Source organism: Alosa alosa, chromosome 18, assembly GCF_017589495.1.
Source record: "Alosa alosa isolate M-15738 ecotype Scorff River chromosome 18, AALO_Geno_1.1, whole genome shotgun sequence".
In the NCBI taxonomy this organism is placed as follows: Eukaryota; Metazoa; Chordata; class Actinopteri; order Clupeiformes; family Clupeidae; genus Alosa; species Alosa alosa.
This window is the reverse complement of record NC_063206.1, coordinates 26257602-26279063: the sequence shown is the minus strand read 5'-3', so window position 1 is coordinate 26279063 and position 21462 is coordinate 26257602. Positions and strand designations below refer to the sequence as shown.

Sequence of the window (21462 nt, the reverse complement as noted above, 5' to 3'; positions counted from 1 at the left end):
TTGGTGATGACATATATTTGTTAATCCACTAGAAACTATAAATGTCCCTACGTAGTCCGCCGAGGAACTCTGCATTAACAAGAGTGAAGACAGACATGAGTTACTCACTCAGTGTTTAACACTGTGTTATGCAATTTTGATAGTCATGCACTTAGTTTGGGTAAGTTCTTATTCCATTATGAATGATTCAGTGTTGTTTTGTTGTTGTTTTTGTACAGTGTTGCCAAAATTGCCTTGACTACATGTGCTTTGATTTTGGCCTTGGATTGTCAGTGTTCATCCTTAATAATAACGACCCAGACTGTGATTACTGATGAGGTATTACATAGATGTATTTTTGCACTGCATGTGCACACGCACGCACACATACACACACACACACACACACACACACACACACACACACACACACACACACACACACACACACACAATCATTTGATTGCAAATTACGCTCAATCTAGCGTGTTGTAAATGTGATGTAAAGTGGAAAGGTGACGACTCTTTTTGTTGCCATGAACAATGTGGAGAGGAGCATGCATACACCTCTATGAATCATTCAAACCATACATTTTTAAACTGTTTAATATGAGATCACCATCAATAATTGAGCGCCTTGCCACATGATCACTCTTGTCAGTTAAACTTGTGCCTGAACAAGCTGTCTAGCTCCATGAATAATGGAGCCAATTCCTCTTTCACACAGTTTATACACTTTTAACACAACGTACTGTAAGACTGGTTACCTTTTTTTTTTTATTTTGGTCTGTGGTTTGTTTCTGTCGAATCAGAGTGCCAATTGTTTTTCATTGTTATTCTGTTTTTAGGCCAGAGCATTTTTTTTGTACAATTTGAAGAACTGTAGTTGGGCCTGAAATGCATCCTTATCTTCAGTTGAGGTCTTAGATTTATCTCAAACTAGATTTCACTGCAGTCTGCAGTTCTGTTCGGTTTTGTCAGATAAGTCCATAGAAAAGAGAGAGAGAGGGAAAAAAACGTTGTGTTGCGATATTTCCTAGATATGGTGGCCTTATAAAAAAAGAGAACGTAGATATGGTCACAATTTTATCATATGAATAGAGCTCTTTGTGTTGTTTTGTGCAAACCACACTCAGGGAGCCTACTGATGGTATTGGTGAGCTGCGTTTTGTGTGTCCACATTTCATGAGGCTGTGCAGCTTTGTTGAGAAAACATTAGTCCTCAGAAACCTGCTGAAGGAGCAAGCGAGCATCCCTCTGCCTTTTCAGATGGAAGATAATAAACCAAAAGCTCCTTCCTCTTGCTTTCCCTTTTCCTTTATTGTTTTTGTGTTGGCGAGGCGGTAATCCTGCATAGCCGAGAGATTTATGGTGGAACAGGAGTGTACGTTTCTGTGTGTGTGTGTGTGTGTGTTCTCTCTCTGTGGCTAATGCACAGACCCTGCATCGTGAGCAGATGGCTCCACACTATTTCTCTGCCCTGGCTTGTACTTTCTCTCTCTCTCTCTCTCGCTCTCTCTCTCGCATTCTCTGGTGTCCACCTCCGTCACTTCAGTTTTCTTTTTTTTTCTGGGGTTGTTTTTCTATTTCATCTTTTGCATGTTTACTTGGTGTAGTGCTTTATTAAATCAGCCAAGTATAGCAGCATTCTTCACCAATGGAATCTGTAGTTGTTAAGCATGGCAAACCAATAAGCATGAAACATTGTTGTTGTGAGGCGTTAAAACAGACTACAAACATCTACACAATAGCCAGTTAGTTCACCAGTAGCACCGCGCTCCATAACCCCTCTGTAGGAACACTCCGCTCAGTCCTGCAGTATGTTGTGGCTAGCCAAGTGGATAATAGACTTCATGGCAACTAAGCTGTTGAGACAATGTATTGCCTCCATGGGCTGACCAATCAGTCAGCAGTCCTCCCTGGCCAGACATACCTGGCAGCTCTTAAAGCCTACCTTGAGCCCCCCAGGCTAGACTTAACAAGAGTGATGGTTCAGTGTGGAGGCTGGTGAGCACCCAGACCGAAGCCATTGAACAGAACGGAACTCCATGTGCTGTTTGATTTCCAGTCAGTTCTCCACTATTGCTAGTAATTATCTGATTCCTACAATGCTATATGCAGTCAAAAGGCTGACTGCATTTATAATGTTGTGTCTGCTGCTGCTACTGCTGTTGTTATTGCTGTTGTTGATTGTGATGACTTTAATGAAGATGAAGACAATTGCTCCAAGTTTTGATTCCTGAATAATTGGAGTAGTACACTCCGCTTCTGTACTTCACTTGCTGCACAGTGGGAAATATTCCGATTTAGCTGTTCGCCTGATAGTCATTTGACAATGGCTGTTTTATCTGTCTTAGCCTCAAAAGCCTTGTTGTGTTATGTCTCCGCCTGAGCTCTGTCTGATCCATCTACGCAAAGTAGTTGTCAGGCCTCTCTCTCTCTCTCTCTCTCTCTCTCTATCTCTCTCTCTCTCTCTCTGCTCCTTTAATAAGATTCTGTATCATTCCTCAGGAGCTCTTTGTCCCAGTGTGTCAGCCCAATGCATCTGAACCCCGGGGGAGAGACGGAGAGGGAGTAGCGGCCCTAATGTTGCACGCACGCACGCAGACATCCTCCAAGGGCTCGGGAAGAGAGCACTGCCAACAGCATCTGTAATATTTCTCCCAGGCACTGGCACAGGACAGCAGCGAAGGAGCCTGTCCTCTTGTTGCTCTGTGGGCTTTTTTCAGGCTGGGTGCTCTGCTTTGGCTGTGCATAGATAGTCTCTCCCAGGTCAAGTGAACCACAAATGCCATTGGCGTCAAAAAATGTGACACTTTAAAGCCCCCTACTGCGATGTTAACATGAGCAGCGCAGCAAAAAAAAAACCTGTTTCTTGGCGGTGGTTGGTGGTGGGGATAGAGGTGTGGATAAAAGATGTCCATGACCATAATGCAACAGACTTTAACTGGGTAGTGGTTTCTTTCATTTACTGGTTTGTTGCTGCCAAAGGCAGATTGTTTTTCAAGGCAATTTCAGTGCCATCAGTGCACCTCTGAAAACTCACCTTTTTTCAAGTCCACAAATTAATGTTATTCACCTCCATTTTGTTTACCTGGCAGCAATGTAAACCTGGGTGCATGTCAAGCTGATCTTTGATGGAACATTTGTGGCAATAGCAGCTCTGGTCATAGAAAAGCACTTTGATTACGTACAATTCTGTATGTCGCTGCCACATATGTAGGTAAACTGTAAACTCCAGCGGTTAGGTCCATGTGAATAGAAGCTTATCGTTTGTGTTGTAGAGGTTGGATTTCAATAGTGCTCGGCTTTTTCCCTCCTGACCTGAAAATGAAAGTGCCATTCACAGCGGGTACGCTACAGTTGAAGGCTTCCTGGATGCCCAGTGGAGGGACTCTGCCTGCTAATAATTCTCTGATTGGCTTGAGCAAAACTGAAAGACAAGTGGTCACTGCCAGTATCATCAGTCTGTGGCCTTCCTTCCTTCTTTCCTTCCTGACTCTTTGTCCACTAAACTCCATGTCTCTCTATCTTCTCCCTCTTCTTATTATTATCAGTATAATTATTCAAAAATGTCGTTGCACTGAGATCCGCTTAGCAAAACTAAGCCCAGCCACCACCACCTATTCTCTGTTATCACGTTAGTTATGATAATAAGTGTATATTTGTGAAGGAGTGTGTGGGCAGTGCTTGTGACAGGTCATTTATTCCACCCCCTGAAATACATACATCGTCAACAGCGTTTGACCCAGTTTAGATGTGACCTGTGCACCAGAGACTGCCCACCTCCACACTCAGGCCCCAGAGCAGAGGCTCAGATGTGGAGGTTAGTGCTAGACTCTCTTCTCTTCTTTGGGTTTCTTTGGCACATTTTCTCCTGTCCTGAAAATCTGAAATCTTGAATTTTCAACGGGGGAGTGTTACATGTGCAAGGCCACACGCACACAGAGTTAGCTGTTTTTGATTCCATCCTTGGCTTTCAGCCATGACAGCTTGCACTGTGTTATAGTTGACATGGCATATCAAAGGTCACGATTGAGGTCAGAGCCTGCTAATGGTTGCTTTTTTTCCCTCCCTTTCCCCTTTATTATGTTTTATTTTTTTATTTATGTCAGGTGTTGTTAAAGTGTTCTTTTTAGGTCTCATCTGCTTTTGTGCTCAGATAGCCGTGTGCTTGGTGGAAGTAACAGAGGAGACACAAGCTCTCTTTATTTGTTGTTGTCATTTTTGTTTTTGTATTTTTCCCCTCTCCTCACCCCCACTCTGAATATCCACTTCCAAGCCAGTAAGTGCGTTCGCTGAAGTGCAATCAGTCATGGAAACAAATGTGTTTGCATGTAGTGCATAATACAGGCCGCTAATCTCATAGCCTGCTATGTCATTACCCCCTACCGTCCTAATGGCAGTGACAAACCACTTGCTCCCTCCTTGGGGAGGGAGCTAACGGCTTCTCGCACAGAACCGCTGCAATTCAGGTCAGGGTCTGACACCTCTTGTGTGAGGAAATTAGCCATCTTTTTTTCACATGCTCCTTTCGTTTTTTGATGAATCTCTTTTCTGTTTTGACCGCCACTGTTGATCGTCTGCATTTCTCACTCACTGTACTTGGTATGCACAAGGGGTTTTATCAATCAGTTGAAATGTTTATGTCCATGTGAAGTGCTTTTACTCTCAGTACCAACATTATTTATTAATAGTTCTCATCGGCCATTTTTCAGCATGGAGAAAAATAAACAAGTAAAGCAAACATTTCAACATATTCTACAAGAGCGCTCTTCTGCTGAACCCTCCTAAACTCACACACACACACACACACACACACACACACACACACACACACACTCACACACACACACACATGCACAATACACACCGAATCAGACACATACACACACACACAATCAGACACACACACACACACACACACATTTATACAGACTCGCAAGCACGCAGCCTGTGAAGACAGTCATTACCAGCACCGCTGAAGTCCTGCTACAGTCTGTAAATATTTCATTTCTAGAATCCAGTTCTAGAGAAGCGCAACGCATACCCACTGAGCAGCTGTTCAAAGCACATTATTAATTTATGGATTTGAAACCCTTACAGTACTTCCTGTATCTGATATTATACCTTTGAAAAATGTGTGCATCTTACAGCCGCTTATGAAGTCCCCCCCACCACGACACACACACACAAACACACACCACATATACATACATACAAACACACATACACACAAACACACACACAGCCATGCACACCCCTCTGAATAGTACTTATCATGCTGGCCCACCCTCCTCTACTCAGCTCGAGATAAACCACAGGAATACGAATAGAAATGCAAGGATGGATCGGAATTTCTGCTGGGTTTCTCCTGGATCCTGCATGCATTAATACTCCAGCTCTTCCAATCAGCACCCAGCGTCTGGGCCAGAGAGGAAAAGAGCAGGGGGGGGAGAAGGAGGAAAGGGAAGGCAGGAAGTAAATGTTGCCGTTTATACTCTGCTTAAAGAGCCCCTGTGACGCCAGCGACTATCACCGCTGACACTCGTTATTCAAGTCCATCTACAGACACCAAATGCTATTGACTAGTGGTGCCCTTCACCATCTGTTCGTTTAGATGGCCTGACCTTGATTTGGAGGATTGTGCAGTTGATGAAACCTGAATAGTGATCATATATGCCTTATGTGACACTCAGGCCTGCAGATGGGTGACTTTCCACCATGCTGTTTTAGGCTGGTTTCTCGCGTCTCCGTCCTATCTGTGGCCTCAGCTTTGTGTATTCAGTGTGCAGCCCTCTGTCTGAGTGATATGGATGCCTAAAGTCTGTGAGCCAACGGCCAAAAGCACGACTGTCTCCTCAGTGTCCGCCTCTGTGTCTGTTTGTTTGCTTGTTTATGTGTTTGCTCTTCCTCTCCTCTCTTATGTGCCCGCAGCGACGTGGAGGACTGGGCCTGCGTGTGCCCGCCACTCTTCTCGGGCAAGCTGTGCCAGTTCACGGCCTGCACCCAGAGCCCGTGTGCCCATGGCGGCACCTGCGTCCCCCAGTCGCGGACCGAGGCTGTGTGCGTGTGCCCGTACGGCCGGCGCGGGCTACTGTGTGAGGACGGTAAGTGCCGGTAACTCTCTGCCGCTCACCATCACCACTCCACAAACCCACCACCCCTCATCTTACTCCTCCATGCCAGCCCCAGTCCCTCATCTTACCCTTCCATTCCACCCCCAGTCCCTCATCGAGAGCCTTCACGGACCACGAGACCACAGTTCTCATGCTGTGATCTCCATCTAATAGAACCTCAACAAAGGGATATTGGATACGATACAGTTCTAACTAGAACATTTGTGGCACATCTCTTTTGAACAAGGTTTTATTTTCTCTCTCTGTCCAACATTATTTCTCTCTACTTTCTCTCTATTTCTCTCTATTTCTCTAAATGTTTCACTTTGGTTATCAGTCGGAGAATGACAATCTAATCCTGGTTTTGAGTGGTGAGTTTTTGCGCTGGTGAAGTCTATCTAGCTCTTATACCTCGTCAGAAGTCTACCTGATGAAATGATATGTAACACTCTTATTGTATACCCTGCTGATTACACTCTATGGCTCATCCTAATACCTTCAGAAAGCTCCTCTGTTCTGCTGAGGTGCTGCAGTCCTGCCATGGTCTTCAGAACAAGCTAGCCATTATTAACACAGTTTAAATCCAAATGAGAGTTGAACAGTAGGAGAAATACAGAGAGAAAGAGAGAGAGAGAGAAAGAGACAGATGAGAGATGAGAAGTTCAAAACCACACCATGCGCCCCTTTATTTTTTGCTGTCATCTAATTAGTTGTGGAAGAGAAGGACTGTTTTGGCACGCCGTGAAGACACCCCGGCCAGATGTACCCCCCTTCCAATCCACCCACACACACAGCCACATACACACATACACACACCTACACACACACATACACACATACACACACACACACACACACACACACACATACCCACCCACCCACGTCCACCCCCTGCCCGTCAGCCATTGCACGCCCCGTCTCCAAATAGAGTCCTCTAATCTCCCAGTGTCACGCTGAGTGTGGCTGACATTTGAATTTAAAGCCCGATAACATCAGATAACATCAGAGTCAATATTGATCACCTACCAGGCCTCCGTACCTCTCCTTTCACTTTTTTTTGCTTGCAGTTGAAATGTTCAGAGCTTCCTTTAATGCCCCTGTTTTAACCAATGGCTTCTACTGTATAAATTCTCTCTCCCTCTCTCTTGCTCTCTCTCTCTGTCTGTCTTTCCCTTTCTTTCTGTTTTCATCTCCCCATCTCTCTCTCTCTCTCTATCTATCTCGCGCTCTCTGGCTTTAGTTGTCTCTCGCTGACTTTGCTTTAAAGTGAGGGAAGGCTAATTAGAGGTTTTTAACCAGTCATTTAGCGCACCCTTTTCATCTGCCGTGCGAGCCACCTTTATCATGTGGACTCAAAGGGCCCAGACACAGGAGTCACGCCATAATGTATTATCTAGGCGCTCCCTCTGAATCATTAGAGATGGGAGGCTAGAAAATATATCCTTTGGACTCCGCTGGCAACACGCAGTCCTGTAATATGTATGCTGGGGTGGCTATGTGTGTAGCCTCCCACCAAAGTATCAAAAACACAGCAAGAAAAGGCCTCCAAAACAACAGAAGAATAGACTTTGTATGCCCTCTCCTAATGCTAAAGGTTAATCAAATAGAGTCATTTCGAAACACATTTTTGTGAGTTTTTATCCGTAACATTACCATACGTTATGGCAGAAGTGTTCGTCACAGTCCCACCCTCCCCCATCTTCCAAAAAAAAATCTTCCATTTGCATAAATGGTGCTTTTCCAAATAACCCTATTCCCCTGCTGTGTGCAACTCAGCCCAATCCTGACTAATAGCACATCTGTTCAGGTATTCCTCCACTGCCTGCACAGCGCAGGCAACAATCTAACATGCGGAGTGCATAATACTTCCTGCTCTGTTCATTTCATCAGAGCGCCTGGCGTCAGACTGGCCCGTGGATTAAAATGTCATTTGGGGCTATTGTGGGGGAAATACTCTTTTTTTCCCCTTTTTTTGTGCACACACACACACACACACATCAGTCGTAGTGGGCAGAATCCAGGGCTCTTGATAAGTTAGTCAATATATCACCCAAGCTCGGTCAGGGAGTGTTCGCGACGCACAATTGATGTAAAATTCAGGAGGGTAACGCTTGGTGATGGGGCGAGCTTGTGCGTGCCCGACTGCAACAGCAGTCTCTGCCCAACCGCAGACGGATGGCAGTTGTTGAAATAGTCTGATGGTTGTTGTGTATTGATCGGTGGTAAAACGGTCTGTTTACAGAAAACAGGAACCGTAGAGGCCACACATCGCCCACAGGGCTCCTTCATACGTTGGGCTGGGGAGGGGGTGGGGGGAGGGGGTTAGTTGGATGTAAGGCCGTTTCATTTACTCACTGGCTCCGGCACTGACTATCTGAACAAATAGCAGCTTGAACAGAAATGTTCGGAGCCTCAGGCAAACAACTGAAAAGATGCTCAATAGTTGTGTGCCAACCGACAGAATGACTCGCGAAGGCTAATAAAACTCTTGTAGTCTTTAAGCGGCCAGTAATGTTTAGCTTTCTGTTTGTCTTCAGCCGTGTGGGTGTGTGATGTTTACAATTGAATCCGTTCTTGGTAGTGCATTCCGTGGCTTCCATTAGCAGCATACATTGCCATTTGAGCTAGTAATGAGATTTCAGGTTGAGAAGGGGATCTTCTACTTTGTTCAAGGGCACTTTGCTCCCAAGCAGAAATACTCAGTCAGTGTTTCAGCTTCAGCTTTGAAGAGTGCATTTTGTGAACGTGGGGATCCCGCACCCATGATTATGCATAATGAAAGTAATTTTTGGGCTGTGTGCATTAGTGGTAGTTTTAGCACACCTGTGACAAAATGACATGCCTCGAATTTCCCATATTTCTTCTCAATAGGCGTGGGTTTGCTGCTCCGCCGTCGTAACAGTTATGACACGACGGCGGTTTCCTCTGTCAAATCGATTTACAACATCTCTCACATGAAAAAGATTACGGGATTTGCGGCGATGTCTTAATTCAAGATTTATCCTGTACCCTTAATCCTCTTCAACCTGCAAAAAAAATAATGTAGGATGATCGCAGGCCAACATGAGAGGCTGTTTTCCCAAGGTCTGTTTGGATGGGTTCTCCTCTACACCCTCCCCCTCCCCACTCCTTCTCTCCTCCCCTCCCCTACGCCTGCACCTTCCTTGGAATTGACTCAGATAGTATGTATGTAACCTCAGCCCAGTCATTAGAGCCGGAGAGTCCTCTGTAATGACAACAGTGCAGCAGCGGCAGCAGAAGCACAAACAGTCGGGGCCGACGTCACAGCCGGCGAGCAGGGAGCAAGGCGTCCTCAGCGAACCCGCCACCACCGCCCCGCTCTGACGGAGCCCGCCTGGCAGACGGGAACCACGCATGCACCGCACGAACCCCCCCCCCATGCACACACAAACACACACACACACACACACCCATGCACATGCACACACATCAACTTCTTCCCCCCACGCTCATTAGACACTGAGCAAATACAACACGACTAAATAATAACACCCCGATTTCAAAAGGCATAAATAATTCAGCAGAGAGCAAACTGAACCACAGTGTGGAGAGAGAGAGAGATAGAGAGAGACAGAGAGAGAGAGAGAGAAAGGAGAAAGAGAGAAAGAAAGCACAGAGAGAACACAGAGTGCGGAGCTCAGAAGTGCTGTATTTAGCTACGGTCCGTGGGGGCGGCCGGATGATGGGGGGGGGGGCGGTTTTGATGGGTGGGTGGGTGTCTTTGAGGAGGAGGCTGGGAGAAAATATTAGTTATTTTGCGAATGCACGGAACCATTCCACACAGCCCTTGAAGACAAGTCGACCGGGGAAATTAAGTCGGGAGCGTGTGCAGGACAATGGCCCGCGCTTTATTTTCCAGAAATCACAGGATTACATGATGTTCTGGTTGTCGGGGTGAAAAGCTCTTGTGTAAAATTAGAGAGTTAGTATGTCAGAGAGGTCCGCATTAATAAGCGGCGGAATGATTTAGCTGCCCTCATACATGTTCTATTGTGCCATTATCCAATACAAAACCCTTTGCATACTGTAACCATAGAAAGAAAAAACAGGAAATCACCCTTTATATTAGATAATTTATATTAATAATGTGTGTGTGAGAAAGAGAGAGGAGAGAGAGACAGAGAGAAAGGGAGGGAGGGTGGAAGGGAGAGGGTGGGAGGGTGTGAGAGAGAAGGGTTATTGTATTTTTCCGTGCTTTAGTCAATGGTGCCATCTTGAGGACAGCATTTCAGGTGTAGTTTATTCTCGGCATAATTGGTTTACCTTTACTAATTCTGTCATCCATCCATTCATTCGTTCATTTCCTATCTCTCCTCCAAACTGCTTTCGATGCACTGTGTAACACAAGTGTCAACATTTCTGAATACTCTGAATGCTTGAATAAGAAGTCTTTCTCTCCCTCTCTCTCTGTGAAGCCATCAACATCACCCGTCCCCGATTCAGTGGGATAGACGAGTTTGGATACACCTCCTTCATGGCCTACTCCCCTATCCCCAGCAGTAACTTCTTCTACGAGTTCCAGCTCAAGCTCACCTTTGCCAACAACATTTCGTCTATGAAGAACAACCTCATCCTCTACTCCGGTCAGAAAGGACAAGGTGAGAGGAAACTAGCGCTGGAAGGCCACTCACACACTCAGACAGGAGGGAGGGTAAAAATGTCCCCGGAAAGTCTCGGAAGTGGAAATAAAAAAATGAAACTAATGTGGGTTTTGAAATTGTTTTGGATAAAGTGGATAATGATATCTGGAGAGCAGGGCTCCTACATAACCTCTGGTCTCCCAGGAGACAGCAACTAGACACTAATTAGTTGGACGCTATTTCTTAACTCGTCGCAAAGTGGTTGGATGCCACGGAAACTATTTGAAAAAGTGGTTCGGCTCATTAGAGATGACAGTGGATACTAACTGCATCAGGCACACACAAAAAATGATATCTTATTAGATATTAAAAACACTATTAAGCTTTCAGACTAGAGTGTTGCTTTTTTTTCTTTTGCTGTCTTTTTTTTTGTCTCTCCTCCCTCATATCCTTCCATTTGTCTTTAAGGTCGGCCATAGTGGCGCTGAACTGCCATGTCACTGGCAGCGCGGCTGTTTAATCAAAAGACAGACAGCTGAATAAGAGCGCCGTGCCGAGCTGAGCTCCACCGCGGCCGCACATCCCTCTGCTCGTCGGGAGGGGCCCCTCCTGGGATTACAATTTAGGGTGATTCATCGCAGCGCTGGGAGAAGGAGACAGCAGCATGAATAATGAAGCAATTGTGTGCGGGGGGGGGCTGGCACAGTACAGTAGAGGACAAAATCAAAAAGAAAGATGAAAAACGCCCAAAACTCACCTGATAATTGGTCTGATAAATTGCCGTCGTCGAGTCATCAGCTCGGTTTAATTTTTACATTTGCCAGGAGGACGGACGAGCGGAAGGAGAGCCATGAGTGATGTTATCGGGACGACGCGTTTATCAACTCGTGTGACTAACTCTGCCATGGTTTTCATTGTTTGAAATCCCTTGTGTCTGTGTGTGTTTGTGTGTCTGTGCCTGTGTGTGATTGTGTGTGTGTGTTTGTGTGTGTGTGTGTGCCTGTGTGTGTGTGTGTTTGCTTTTTCTTTGAAAGGTATAAATGGAGATGACTTTGTGGTGCTGGGCATGCGGAGTGGCCGTGTCGTCCACAAGTTCAACCTGGGCTCAGGTGTGGGGACAGTACTCAGTGACCGGCTCAACCCCCGAATCACCATCCACACCGTGCGTTTTGGTAGATACCTCCGGACTGGCTGGCTCAAGGTAAATCTCTGACTCCGCTCTGATGTGGACATTATTTACTTTGTCAGCATGGTGCTCATTAATCAGCGTCATCTTTCATAGCAGCCATATTTATGCGCTGCAGCATGATGCAGTATGCACATGTCTCTGTAAACTATTAAACTTTTGAGACTTTTTAATAGTGGATAAGAAGGTCATAGTTGCAGAGTATTAGTTTCCACTAGTGACTATTTCTAATCTATGAGGCCTCATAGAGCAGCTAATGTCATCTAATGTTATATATTTTATATATCTCTAATATCAGGTCTCATGAGATTATTTTTTTTTTAGTATTAGCATCAGAGCACAAAATCCAGCTACTGAGCAAAGTCATTGAACTTGTTTCTTTGCTTCGTTAAAACCATATAACAGCCAGACCAATTCTGTTGCGAGCTCAAAGCCTCTATTAGGCTCAAGTGGACCCAGCTTGGCACTTGAAGTTCTACTGATAGATGAAATGGGAAACTACTAAATTCCTTTGGTGAATGGCCTAACATGATGTGCTGCACAGGCTCAAAGGAGCCACCGTGATGACAAATCCATCGCACACGCCACTCCGCAAGGATTATTCTGGAAGGGTACAAAAAAGGGGGAAGGGAAAGAAAGAAAGAAAGAAAGAAAGAAACAGACAAACAAGCAGGGAGTGTGAACAGCTTATTGAACAGCTCTCAAACGTCTGTCGGCGCCCCAGGAGGAGGGAGCCTCTCCCAGGCCCCTTCTCTGCCGTCCCATTATTGTTGTTTTTCCACCTCATGATCCATCAGAGGCTTAAATCCCTTTGTCAGTGCTTGTGTTGAATAATGCCAATATCTGTTTAAGGTTGACGGCCAAAAAAACAAGACAACATCCTCTCCAGGGCAACTGGCTGGCTTGAACACCTTCAGTCAATTTTATGTTGGAGGATACAATGAGTACACTCCAGAACTGCTGCCAGTGGGGGCCAGGTTCCAGAATGGCTTCCAAGGTAAGGGCTAAACACTGATGAATCGGCTACCATTATTTTTGGAGTACATAATCATATGCATCCAGGCTTTCTCAAGTCTGTTAGCAACACACTCACTCTCACACACACACACACACACACACAGACACAACAGAAACCAAGCTGGAAGTGAAGTCGATAAAGGAACAAATAAAAAGAATAATCTGCCATGTCGAGGCGTGGCACCCGAGGCCCGGTCTAGACTCATCTGGAATGGATTTCCCTTTCGCCACACATATTTCTGGGCTGGCTCTTTAATCAAACACACTGTGCGCTGATTGTGCCCGTGCCCCCTTAATCACTCCGGCCCAGTAAAGCAAAGCTTTCGTCTGCAAATCGATTTCCCTTCCACATAAGTCAGCCAGACAAGGGTGCCGCCATTCAGATCATCTTTTCGTTATAATCAGCATCGTTCATGCTCGCCACCCCCCTGCCCCCACCACCCCCACTCGCCTCTCTTTCCGGCACGCTACGACCTCTGGGCAGTCACGTGACCTGGCTGCCGAGCACCGGGAAGCCCTTGATGCGCGGCCCCATCGCCATTAGCAACGCCGCGGCCCCATAATGATGATAACTATGCGGAATTGCATCAGAATTTCGTGGGCGGCCTCACCACGGCTATTATCAGCCAAGCTCATTGCCGTGAAATGTTTTGGTGCTTAAGTTGAAAAAGGGTGCACGATTCTGCACATTCGATTTGATGGCGGGACTAATCGTCTGGGCTTGCCATCAGCAGACGTAATCATCACTCGCGATTTCCATGTAACAGATTAAGATCTGTCTGTGCGAGCTCTCATTTGATAATAATGCCCACAATACTGTCGGCACTCGAAGTATAAACACACAGCGGTTTGTGCTGGTACAACACTAGCGTGCCTCTCCCACTTGTCAAGCACTGCCGCCGCAGGGGAGGTATTAACCAACGGAAAAAAATGGGATCTAATCGGATTGCCGCCACCCTCCAGGCCTCTCTTGTTGTGACGACCGGGTGGCAAAAGAACTGATAATGCACTTTACCGCCTGTTATCAATGGCCACCACACTGCCACTCCACTCCAGCGAATCTGCGGCTGTGTGACTGATCATCCGTTCGGCGGGTCGCGCCGCGCGTGCCGGAAGAAAGACGCATTAGCACGTGTAATTACCTTCCCCTGCCAGCGTTGACCTCAGACGGTCCCCTGCTCCTCACCTGCGGCAACCCCCTGGCCTGTCCCTCGCCCGTGCCCCGCGCCAGACGGCTCACCACAGATGACATGTCCCCTATTATCTCCCCAAATCCAGGTGAGCCGCCGCACGTTCAGTCACCTCTGCGCTTTAATCGAAAAGGAGAAAAGCAAGGAAGGGACGTCAACTCTTCGCCCACGCGGACCCTTCTTCCCCCCGCCTCTCAGCTTTGCCGCTGTGTGTCTGTATGCGCGCGCGTAGGCGCACTGCTCCAGGAGGGTTGCCTCTATGCGTCAAGAGCAGGTAGTCCAAGCCATCGCTCCATGAATATTCATAGGCCAGCTTGACATTTTCCCCATATGCTGTGTGCATGAATGACTAATGTGGCGAAAGGACAGAGAGAGAGAGAAAGAGAAAGAAAAAGGGAGAGACAAAAGGGAGAGCGAGAGAGAGAGAGTTTAGTCTGATTGCAAAGAGTCAATAGGCCTTGCCGAGTGACACCCCTGTGTTTTCAAGCCTGATACATCCACAAATGTGGAACTAAGCCGCTTCTTCTTTCTTTTGTGCATGTTGAATGTTTTTTTCTGTCTTTGCCTTTTCCTCAGTATAAAAAAAGGAATCATAAAAGCGATGGATTAGAATTCGAATAAGGTTACAGTGCCGAATTTTTTGAGGTGAAGTCATGCGTGGCACAGTGCCTTTGTGCAAAGTCAGGTCATGTAGAAGGGGGGGGGGGAGAGAAATAAAAAAAAACATTATTCTCAATTAATGTAGGTTCTCAGTCTGAGGCACTGAACCAAAAACCCATCAGTGGGCCCTTTGGTTCACAGAAACACAGCGAGCCGTGTGATCAATAATTTGATTTGCATAGATTTGGATTTGCATACATGTCATTAGCCATCAACCGCCAAGATAAAAGCACTTTTATTTGAAACGTAATTCATCCCTCTGCAAGACATCCACACAGCTCCGTCTTCCTCTTTTCTGTCTTTTGTTCCCCTTTGTTCAGCTGACATAATGCTGTAAGTCATTGGCTGCTATATCGCTGTGACAGTGATGAAAAATTTAAGCTCTATCTCGGATGTATGGATTCCAACTTCCTCCTCCTCCTCCTCCTCCTCCTCTCTCTCTCTCTCTCTCTCTCTCTCTCTTTCTCTCTCTCTCACTCCATCTCCTTTCCATTACCATAAAAGGTTGCATATTTGATTTGCAATTCCGGACCAGAGGAGACGGGCGGTTTCGAGCTCCAGGCCAGCCGGAGGGCCACCCGGTCAGCGGCCGCAGCGTGGGCCAGTGTGGAGTCAACCCCTGCTCCCTGGTGCGCTGCCAGAACGGAGGAGTGTGTGTGGACGCCGGCTCCACTGTCTAGTGAGTATCTGTACTTAATCTGTGCCCCCTCGCTTCCAAGGAGCTTGTTTTGTGTTTGAATTTGAAGACAATGGATTGTGGAAAGTTACTGTATCTGTACCTTTAACCCCACTAACAGACACTGTACCTTTAACTCCACTAACATGCACCGTACTTTTAACTCCACTAACAGACACTGTGCCTTTAACTCCACTAACATACACTGTGCCTTTAACTCCACTAACATACACCATACTTTTAACTCCACTAACATACACTGTACCTTTAACCCCACTAACATACACCATACTTTTAACTCCACTAACATACACTGTACCTTTAACCCCACTAACATAGACTGTACCTTTAACTCCACTAGCATACTGTGCCGTTAACTCCACTAACATACTCTGGTGCTTTCGTAAGCATCATAGGCGGTCACCATGCAGATGTAAAGGTGAAGCTCTGGTGGTGGGTGTTGAGCATGCATGGAGATGTAGAAATAGCACTAATGATTGGTAAAAAAACATGCTGATGAAGGTGGCGCATCGCTTCTCTGCAGCCACCTGTCCAATTAGCTGCAGCTTTAAAAGCAATACCCTGCAGTGAGATCAAATTACATAAAGCCACAGATTTGCAAGAAAAAAACAGCTACAAGTTCAATAAACTAGACAGACTGAAATGATTATATGCAATGCTTGCTACTTTCTCAGCAGATTCTAGACATAAGGCTTATGATAAAAGGCAATACCGTTATTTAGTGTTATATTGTTTTTTTCTCTCACACTGTGATAGAAAATACCAGAAATGTTGCATTTTTGCATCTCCTGGTTATTTGTCTGTGCAGTGTTTCCACAGAAGTGTTTAGCTCTTTACCTTAGAATAATGGCTTCAAAACCATTTTGATGATACACAGAATATTATAATGTTAGATATTATATTATATCATAATATGTTATATTAGTATATTATATTATATTACTGTCAGGGTTGCAGTATGAAGAGCTGGACCGAGGCACACTTGACTCAACTTGAGAACAGGAATCTGTAATACGAACGCACACTACAACCACAAAACAACATCAATGACCGACAGGGCAGGGCAACTAGCAGACTAATAATGAGGAACAGGTGAGGGGCGGAGACACAGGGAACTGAGACATGGCAAGACAAACAAAGGAGCACATGGCTGACAGGAACTAAAACACAGGGACAGGAAGTAAACACAGGAGCACATGGCACAGGAGGTAAACAAAGGAGGGATAGGGAACACAGGATCGTTACAGTCACATTCTATTATGCTATTATATTATATTTCGTCCCTGTCAATGCATGCCCGAAACACCTGGTATTGCACTTGCTTTGTTGTTGCGTCCAGGAACGTGACCCTTTTTGGTCAGTTCTGGACTAATTGCGGTACCTCCCTTTGCGGTAAATAGGTACCCAATACATTTCAAATTGAATTCCTACATTGTGTTGACTTGACATTGTCATGACTCCACACTTATGATTTACTGTGAGTGTTAAGATACTGACCTTAAATGTGGAAAAAAAGAGCATGGAACTGGTATTTGGTCCAGTTGAGTCAAGTAAAGTCTTCTCAGCCTATCTTTGTAGTGTACTGCAGTAGTGTGCCTCAGTAGTGTACTATTTCTCAGCCTGTCTCAGTATATATACTGTACTCTTTTGATCCCGTGAGGGAAATTTGGTCTCTGCATTTATCCCAATCCGTGAATTAGTGAAACACACTCAGCACAACAGTGAGGTGAAGCACACACTAATCCCGGCGCAGTGAGCTGCCTGCAACAACAGCGGCGCTCGGGGAGCAGTGAGGGGTTAGGTGCCTTGCTCAAGGGCACTTCAGCCTGGCCTACTGGTCGGGGTTCGAACTGGCAACCCTCCGGTTACAAGTCCGAAGCGCAAACCAGTAGGCCACGGCTGCCCCGTAGTGTACTACTTCTCAGCCTATCTCAGTAGTGTACTACAGTAGTGCTCCTCAGTAGTGTACTACTTCTCAGCCTATCTCTGTACTGCAGTAGTGCTCCTCAGTAGTGTAATGCGGAGATTAACAACAGTGGAAATGGGGAGTCAAATATGCATTATGGCAGGTGGCTGCCTCCAGCCTGCTCTAGATTAGCTTGAGCACCCTCTAGAGTATATAAAGTTATACCAGGAAGCAGCTCATTTTCACACCATATGCTGCTGCCTTCAACAGGAATGTAAGTCTTTAGTGGGTTATCAGTCAGGTGGTATTCAGTATTGCCAAGGAGAGCAAGATATTCAGTCTGTTTAACACTAGAAACTGAGGAGTTGTTTTCTGACTTAAAGGAAGCCTGTTGTTTTCCATGTAATCAGAGAGAGGGTTTGCAGTCAGTCACTGTCCCCAACATCCTTTCTGCCTTCACACTGAACCATGAAGTCCAACTCACTTCACTGTTGTTCAGTCCTTATTAGAGAGGCGTTAAAAGCAGACAGCTACAGAGCTTCACTCTGGGGACATGTCTGTGTGGCCCCATGTTCATGCCCCCAGAGTGTAGCACTGTAGCTGCCTGGCTGCTTTAGTTGTTGAAACCAGCAATTTGAGCTATTGTTTTCTGCTTTTTTTGTACTGACTGTACTCGTGACCTCCAGGAATGGAAATGCCGGATGTCTCCTTTAATACCACATGTCAAACACACACACACACACACACACACACACACACACACTCCCTCAGCTGATCAGTGTTATTCTCTGAGCAGCCTATAAGAATAAGAGGGATAGACTGTGCTTAACATGGTGACAAAGTGACAGGCAGAGGTGGTTACCACATCAATCACCGTCACAGCAGAGGCTCAGCCAGGACTGGACACCGCCGGACAGGCCATGAGACAGAGGGTGTCTGACATGCAGGTGTCTGAGTGTCTCTCGTACCAATCGCTTACTCTATGTTAGCACATGGAGATGAGCATGCTGAAGTAGCATTGATAATGGCATTTTGCCAAAATGTTGTCATCGTTTAGATGCTAATATATGTAAATGCAAAATGATCACATTATCTTATGTGTGTTTATGCACCTGCAGTTATTTATGAGCATACTGTATTTTTCCACACGTTTCAGAAAAAATGAAATGAGGTGGGCTGTCACTTTAATATAATTTGCAGCAGAAGTTGGCATGATTTTCTTGACGCGGATGCTTTATCATTTCCATGAAACCCTACAGAATCCTTTAAAATGGATGTAAACTATGGAAATTAAGCTCTTCACAGCGTATTACAGCTATGGCAATGTGTGTGTTTTTTTCCCGTTCAGTTTGTCTTTACTTGCCCATGCATCTTATTTGTTTTCTTAAGCTTAATAACATTGTCTTCCCTCGGCTCAAGCAATTATCAGATAGCATGTCCTCATTAATTTCAGTTGTACATGTCAGTGGCTAATTAAGTAGAATTGTGTTTCCAAGTAGCCGATTGTTTCATGTTTACTGACCACAAGACCTACGCATCTGTTGGAGCTGTGGTGGACATTCTGGCCCTTTGATTATTGGTCTCATTTCATTTATGTTAAAAGCTCTGTATGTTAGAAGTTAAGCCATGAACCAGTTTTCTGACATGACTTTCAGATGAGAATCTGCCATATCCATTGGACTGTTTTAGGTTAAAGGGGGATTTAGCTACATGGTGATGTGCTTCTCAATGCTCCAGTCACTAATTCACCAATTAACTTTTGCATTAATTATGCATAATGTATTATAACTTATATGACATTTATGATCTAGATATTATGACTTAATTATGCACATTTCATTTGCATGATTATGCATTATCTGAATGCCATGATGCAGTATCTATGGTAACACATTCAAAGACATCTTCCTTGCTTAAATATGATCTATAGTTTAATGATGAAACTAGTATGACGGTTCAATTAAAGGACAAATCCAGAGATCCATAGATGTTGTCAGTCATTGAATCCCACGCTAGTGGTGGTATTCATCTCTTTATGCAGTCAAAGGCTCTGGTCAGCCGATCAATCATTTGTAAAAGCGAATGATTTTTTAAAACAATATATTTCATTATATTCACTTCTCATGGTATCCGTTTATAATGCAGTAATATTGACTAAATATTCTTCTCTTCCTCTTAGCTGCCAGTGTGTGTTTGGGTGGAAAGGAGCGCTGTGTTCTGAGAAGGTGTCCGTGTGTGATGCGGAACACAGCCCCCCGCCCATGTGTGCAAAGGGTTCCACCTGCGTCCCGCTCCCCAAAGGCTACACCTGTCTGTGTCCACTAGGCACGGCCGGACAGTACTGCCAGCAAGGTCGGTTATCACCTGCACTACACAACTTCCTCCCTCCCTTCCTTCCTTGCTTACCTTTTGTCTCATTAGCAGCTAATGTTGTCTTTTCCCTTGTCAGACACCTGGGAGGTGAGGTGAGCGTGTCTGAGACAGTAGATTAAATCCACCCTGCCTTTATTGAGCCACCTGTTCCTGCCCAGTCCTGTCAGAGCTAAGGGACATGATGTCCACCCCCTCTTAGTCCCCCCGCCTTGGACAGCCATGGCTAACCTTCCCTGTCAATTGGCAATGACTGCTCCCTGCAAAACACTTCTGGCCTCTGTTAGTATTGATTGACTAGAAAGAGACTTTCTCCCTCAAAACATGCTCGGGCATAACAAGAGGCTAAAGCTGATTAGTCCTAGAGGAGGTGGAAGAGGAGGTGGAGGGGGCAGGGTGGGGAGGGGGTGGGTTGTCTTATTGCAGGCACTGGTAGAGGACAGAGCGGCCAATTTGGGGTTCAATTCCAAAGGCTACCTTTATTTCTGTTTCAAAGTATACTATTTACAAAGTATATCTATTTCAAAGTCTAAAAATCCCAGTACTAGTTTTTCATTTCTATTCAGAAAAGTTCTCTCAGAATCCAAAGAGCAGACTATTGAATGATAGCTGAAGGCAACAAAGGGGACTGCAGCAGAGGTTGAATAGGATCAACAATAAAGAATATCCTGTCAGGAAGAGAGCTTGGCCATAAAACTTTATAAAGGGGCAAGGAAATAGAGTGTTCTGGTGCAGCTACCTGCTTTCTCAGATTCACATTTTGTTGCCGTTCATGTGTTAATACATGTGGGGTTTGTGTCATGACCTGCCTGCCACAGAACACAAGACTTCTTTAAATACTGTTTAAAGATCCTTAAAGGGAATGGACTTTAGAGTGGTGATATCTTTTACCCCTGGACATTAAAACCTTTGAATGCCTTTGAGGAGGCCCGAGATCCCCAGAGGGCTGAGAAGCTGAAGTGTCAGAGCCGGGGATCAGAGGCTGGTCTTTGGCTCAGGGCCAACCGCTTCCCTCCCTCAGGTCCTCTCTTACTCCCGCGCGCTGCACGCTGCCCAGTCGCTACGTGTCAGCAAGACTCTAAACCCCAACCCACAGAGTCAGCAGAAAATTGAAAGAGAGAGACACAGAGAGAGCATATGGGTGTTTTCATGGCCAATTACACCAAGAAAAAGCCTTTTACCACGTTCTAAGCATTTCTCCGCTCTCCTCAAATGTCTCTGTCTCACCGTACCCGAGCTTTGCTGTTAACACCATCTAATACAAAAGAGGAATTAGATGTCCGCTCATCCCGTCTTGACATTCTGCTGCATTCATGCTGTCAATATCAGATGTACTGTACTTTTCTGTCCTCATTTCAAAACACTTTTATCTTTACTGCACATTTTTTATAAAAATGGATTTACTATGTATTAAAAAGAGCTGACTGTTGGTTGCTTACTCATGGAATTATCTGACATTTTAATAAAAATGGATTCCATTGTGATGTTTCAGCCTTGGCTATCAGTGACCCTTACTTCAGTGGAAACCTATCCTCCTGGATGTCATTACCCCCTGTCAGTGTAAGACACAAAACTCATCTGCAGATGCAGTTCCAGACTCTGTCACCGGAGGGCATTATATTCTACATGGCACAACACCTTACAGCTAGAGCAGGTAAGTCAGACCTTGAGGTGACTACTGGCATGTAAGTTTTAACCACTGTGACTGTGTGTGTGTGAGAGAGAGAGAGAGAGAGT

The 21462-nt window shown here is 45.4% G+C and overlaps 1 protein-coding gene across 2 annotated transcripts in view; it reads left to right on the top strand.

Annotated features, from left to right (window-relative positions):
• The window catches only part of eys (eyes shut homolog), a 217745-nt gene that overhangs the window by 194366 nt on the left and 1917 nt on the right, over positions 1–21462 (top strand). For both annotated transcript variants that reach the window (XM_048269098.1, XM_048269097.1), the window contains 7 exons: positions 5917–6089; positions 10535–10717; positions 11734–11900; positions 12738–12882; positions 15257–15431; positions 19535–19707; positions 21218–21379. In XM_048269098.1, coding sequence (XP_048125055.1) covers positions 5917–6089; positions 10535–10717; positions 11734–11900; positions 12738–12882; positions 15257–15431; positions 19535–19707; positions 21218–21379 — 1178 coding nt within the window. The remainder of the gene's footprint in view (positions 1–5916; positions 6090–10534; positions 10718–11733; positions 11901–12737; positions 12883–15256; positions 15432–19534; positions 19708–21217; positions 21380–21462) is intronic.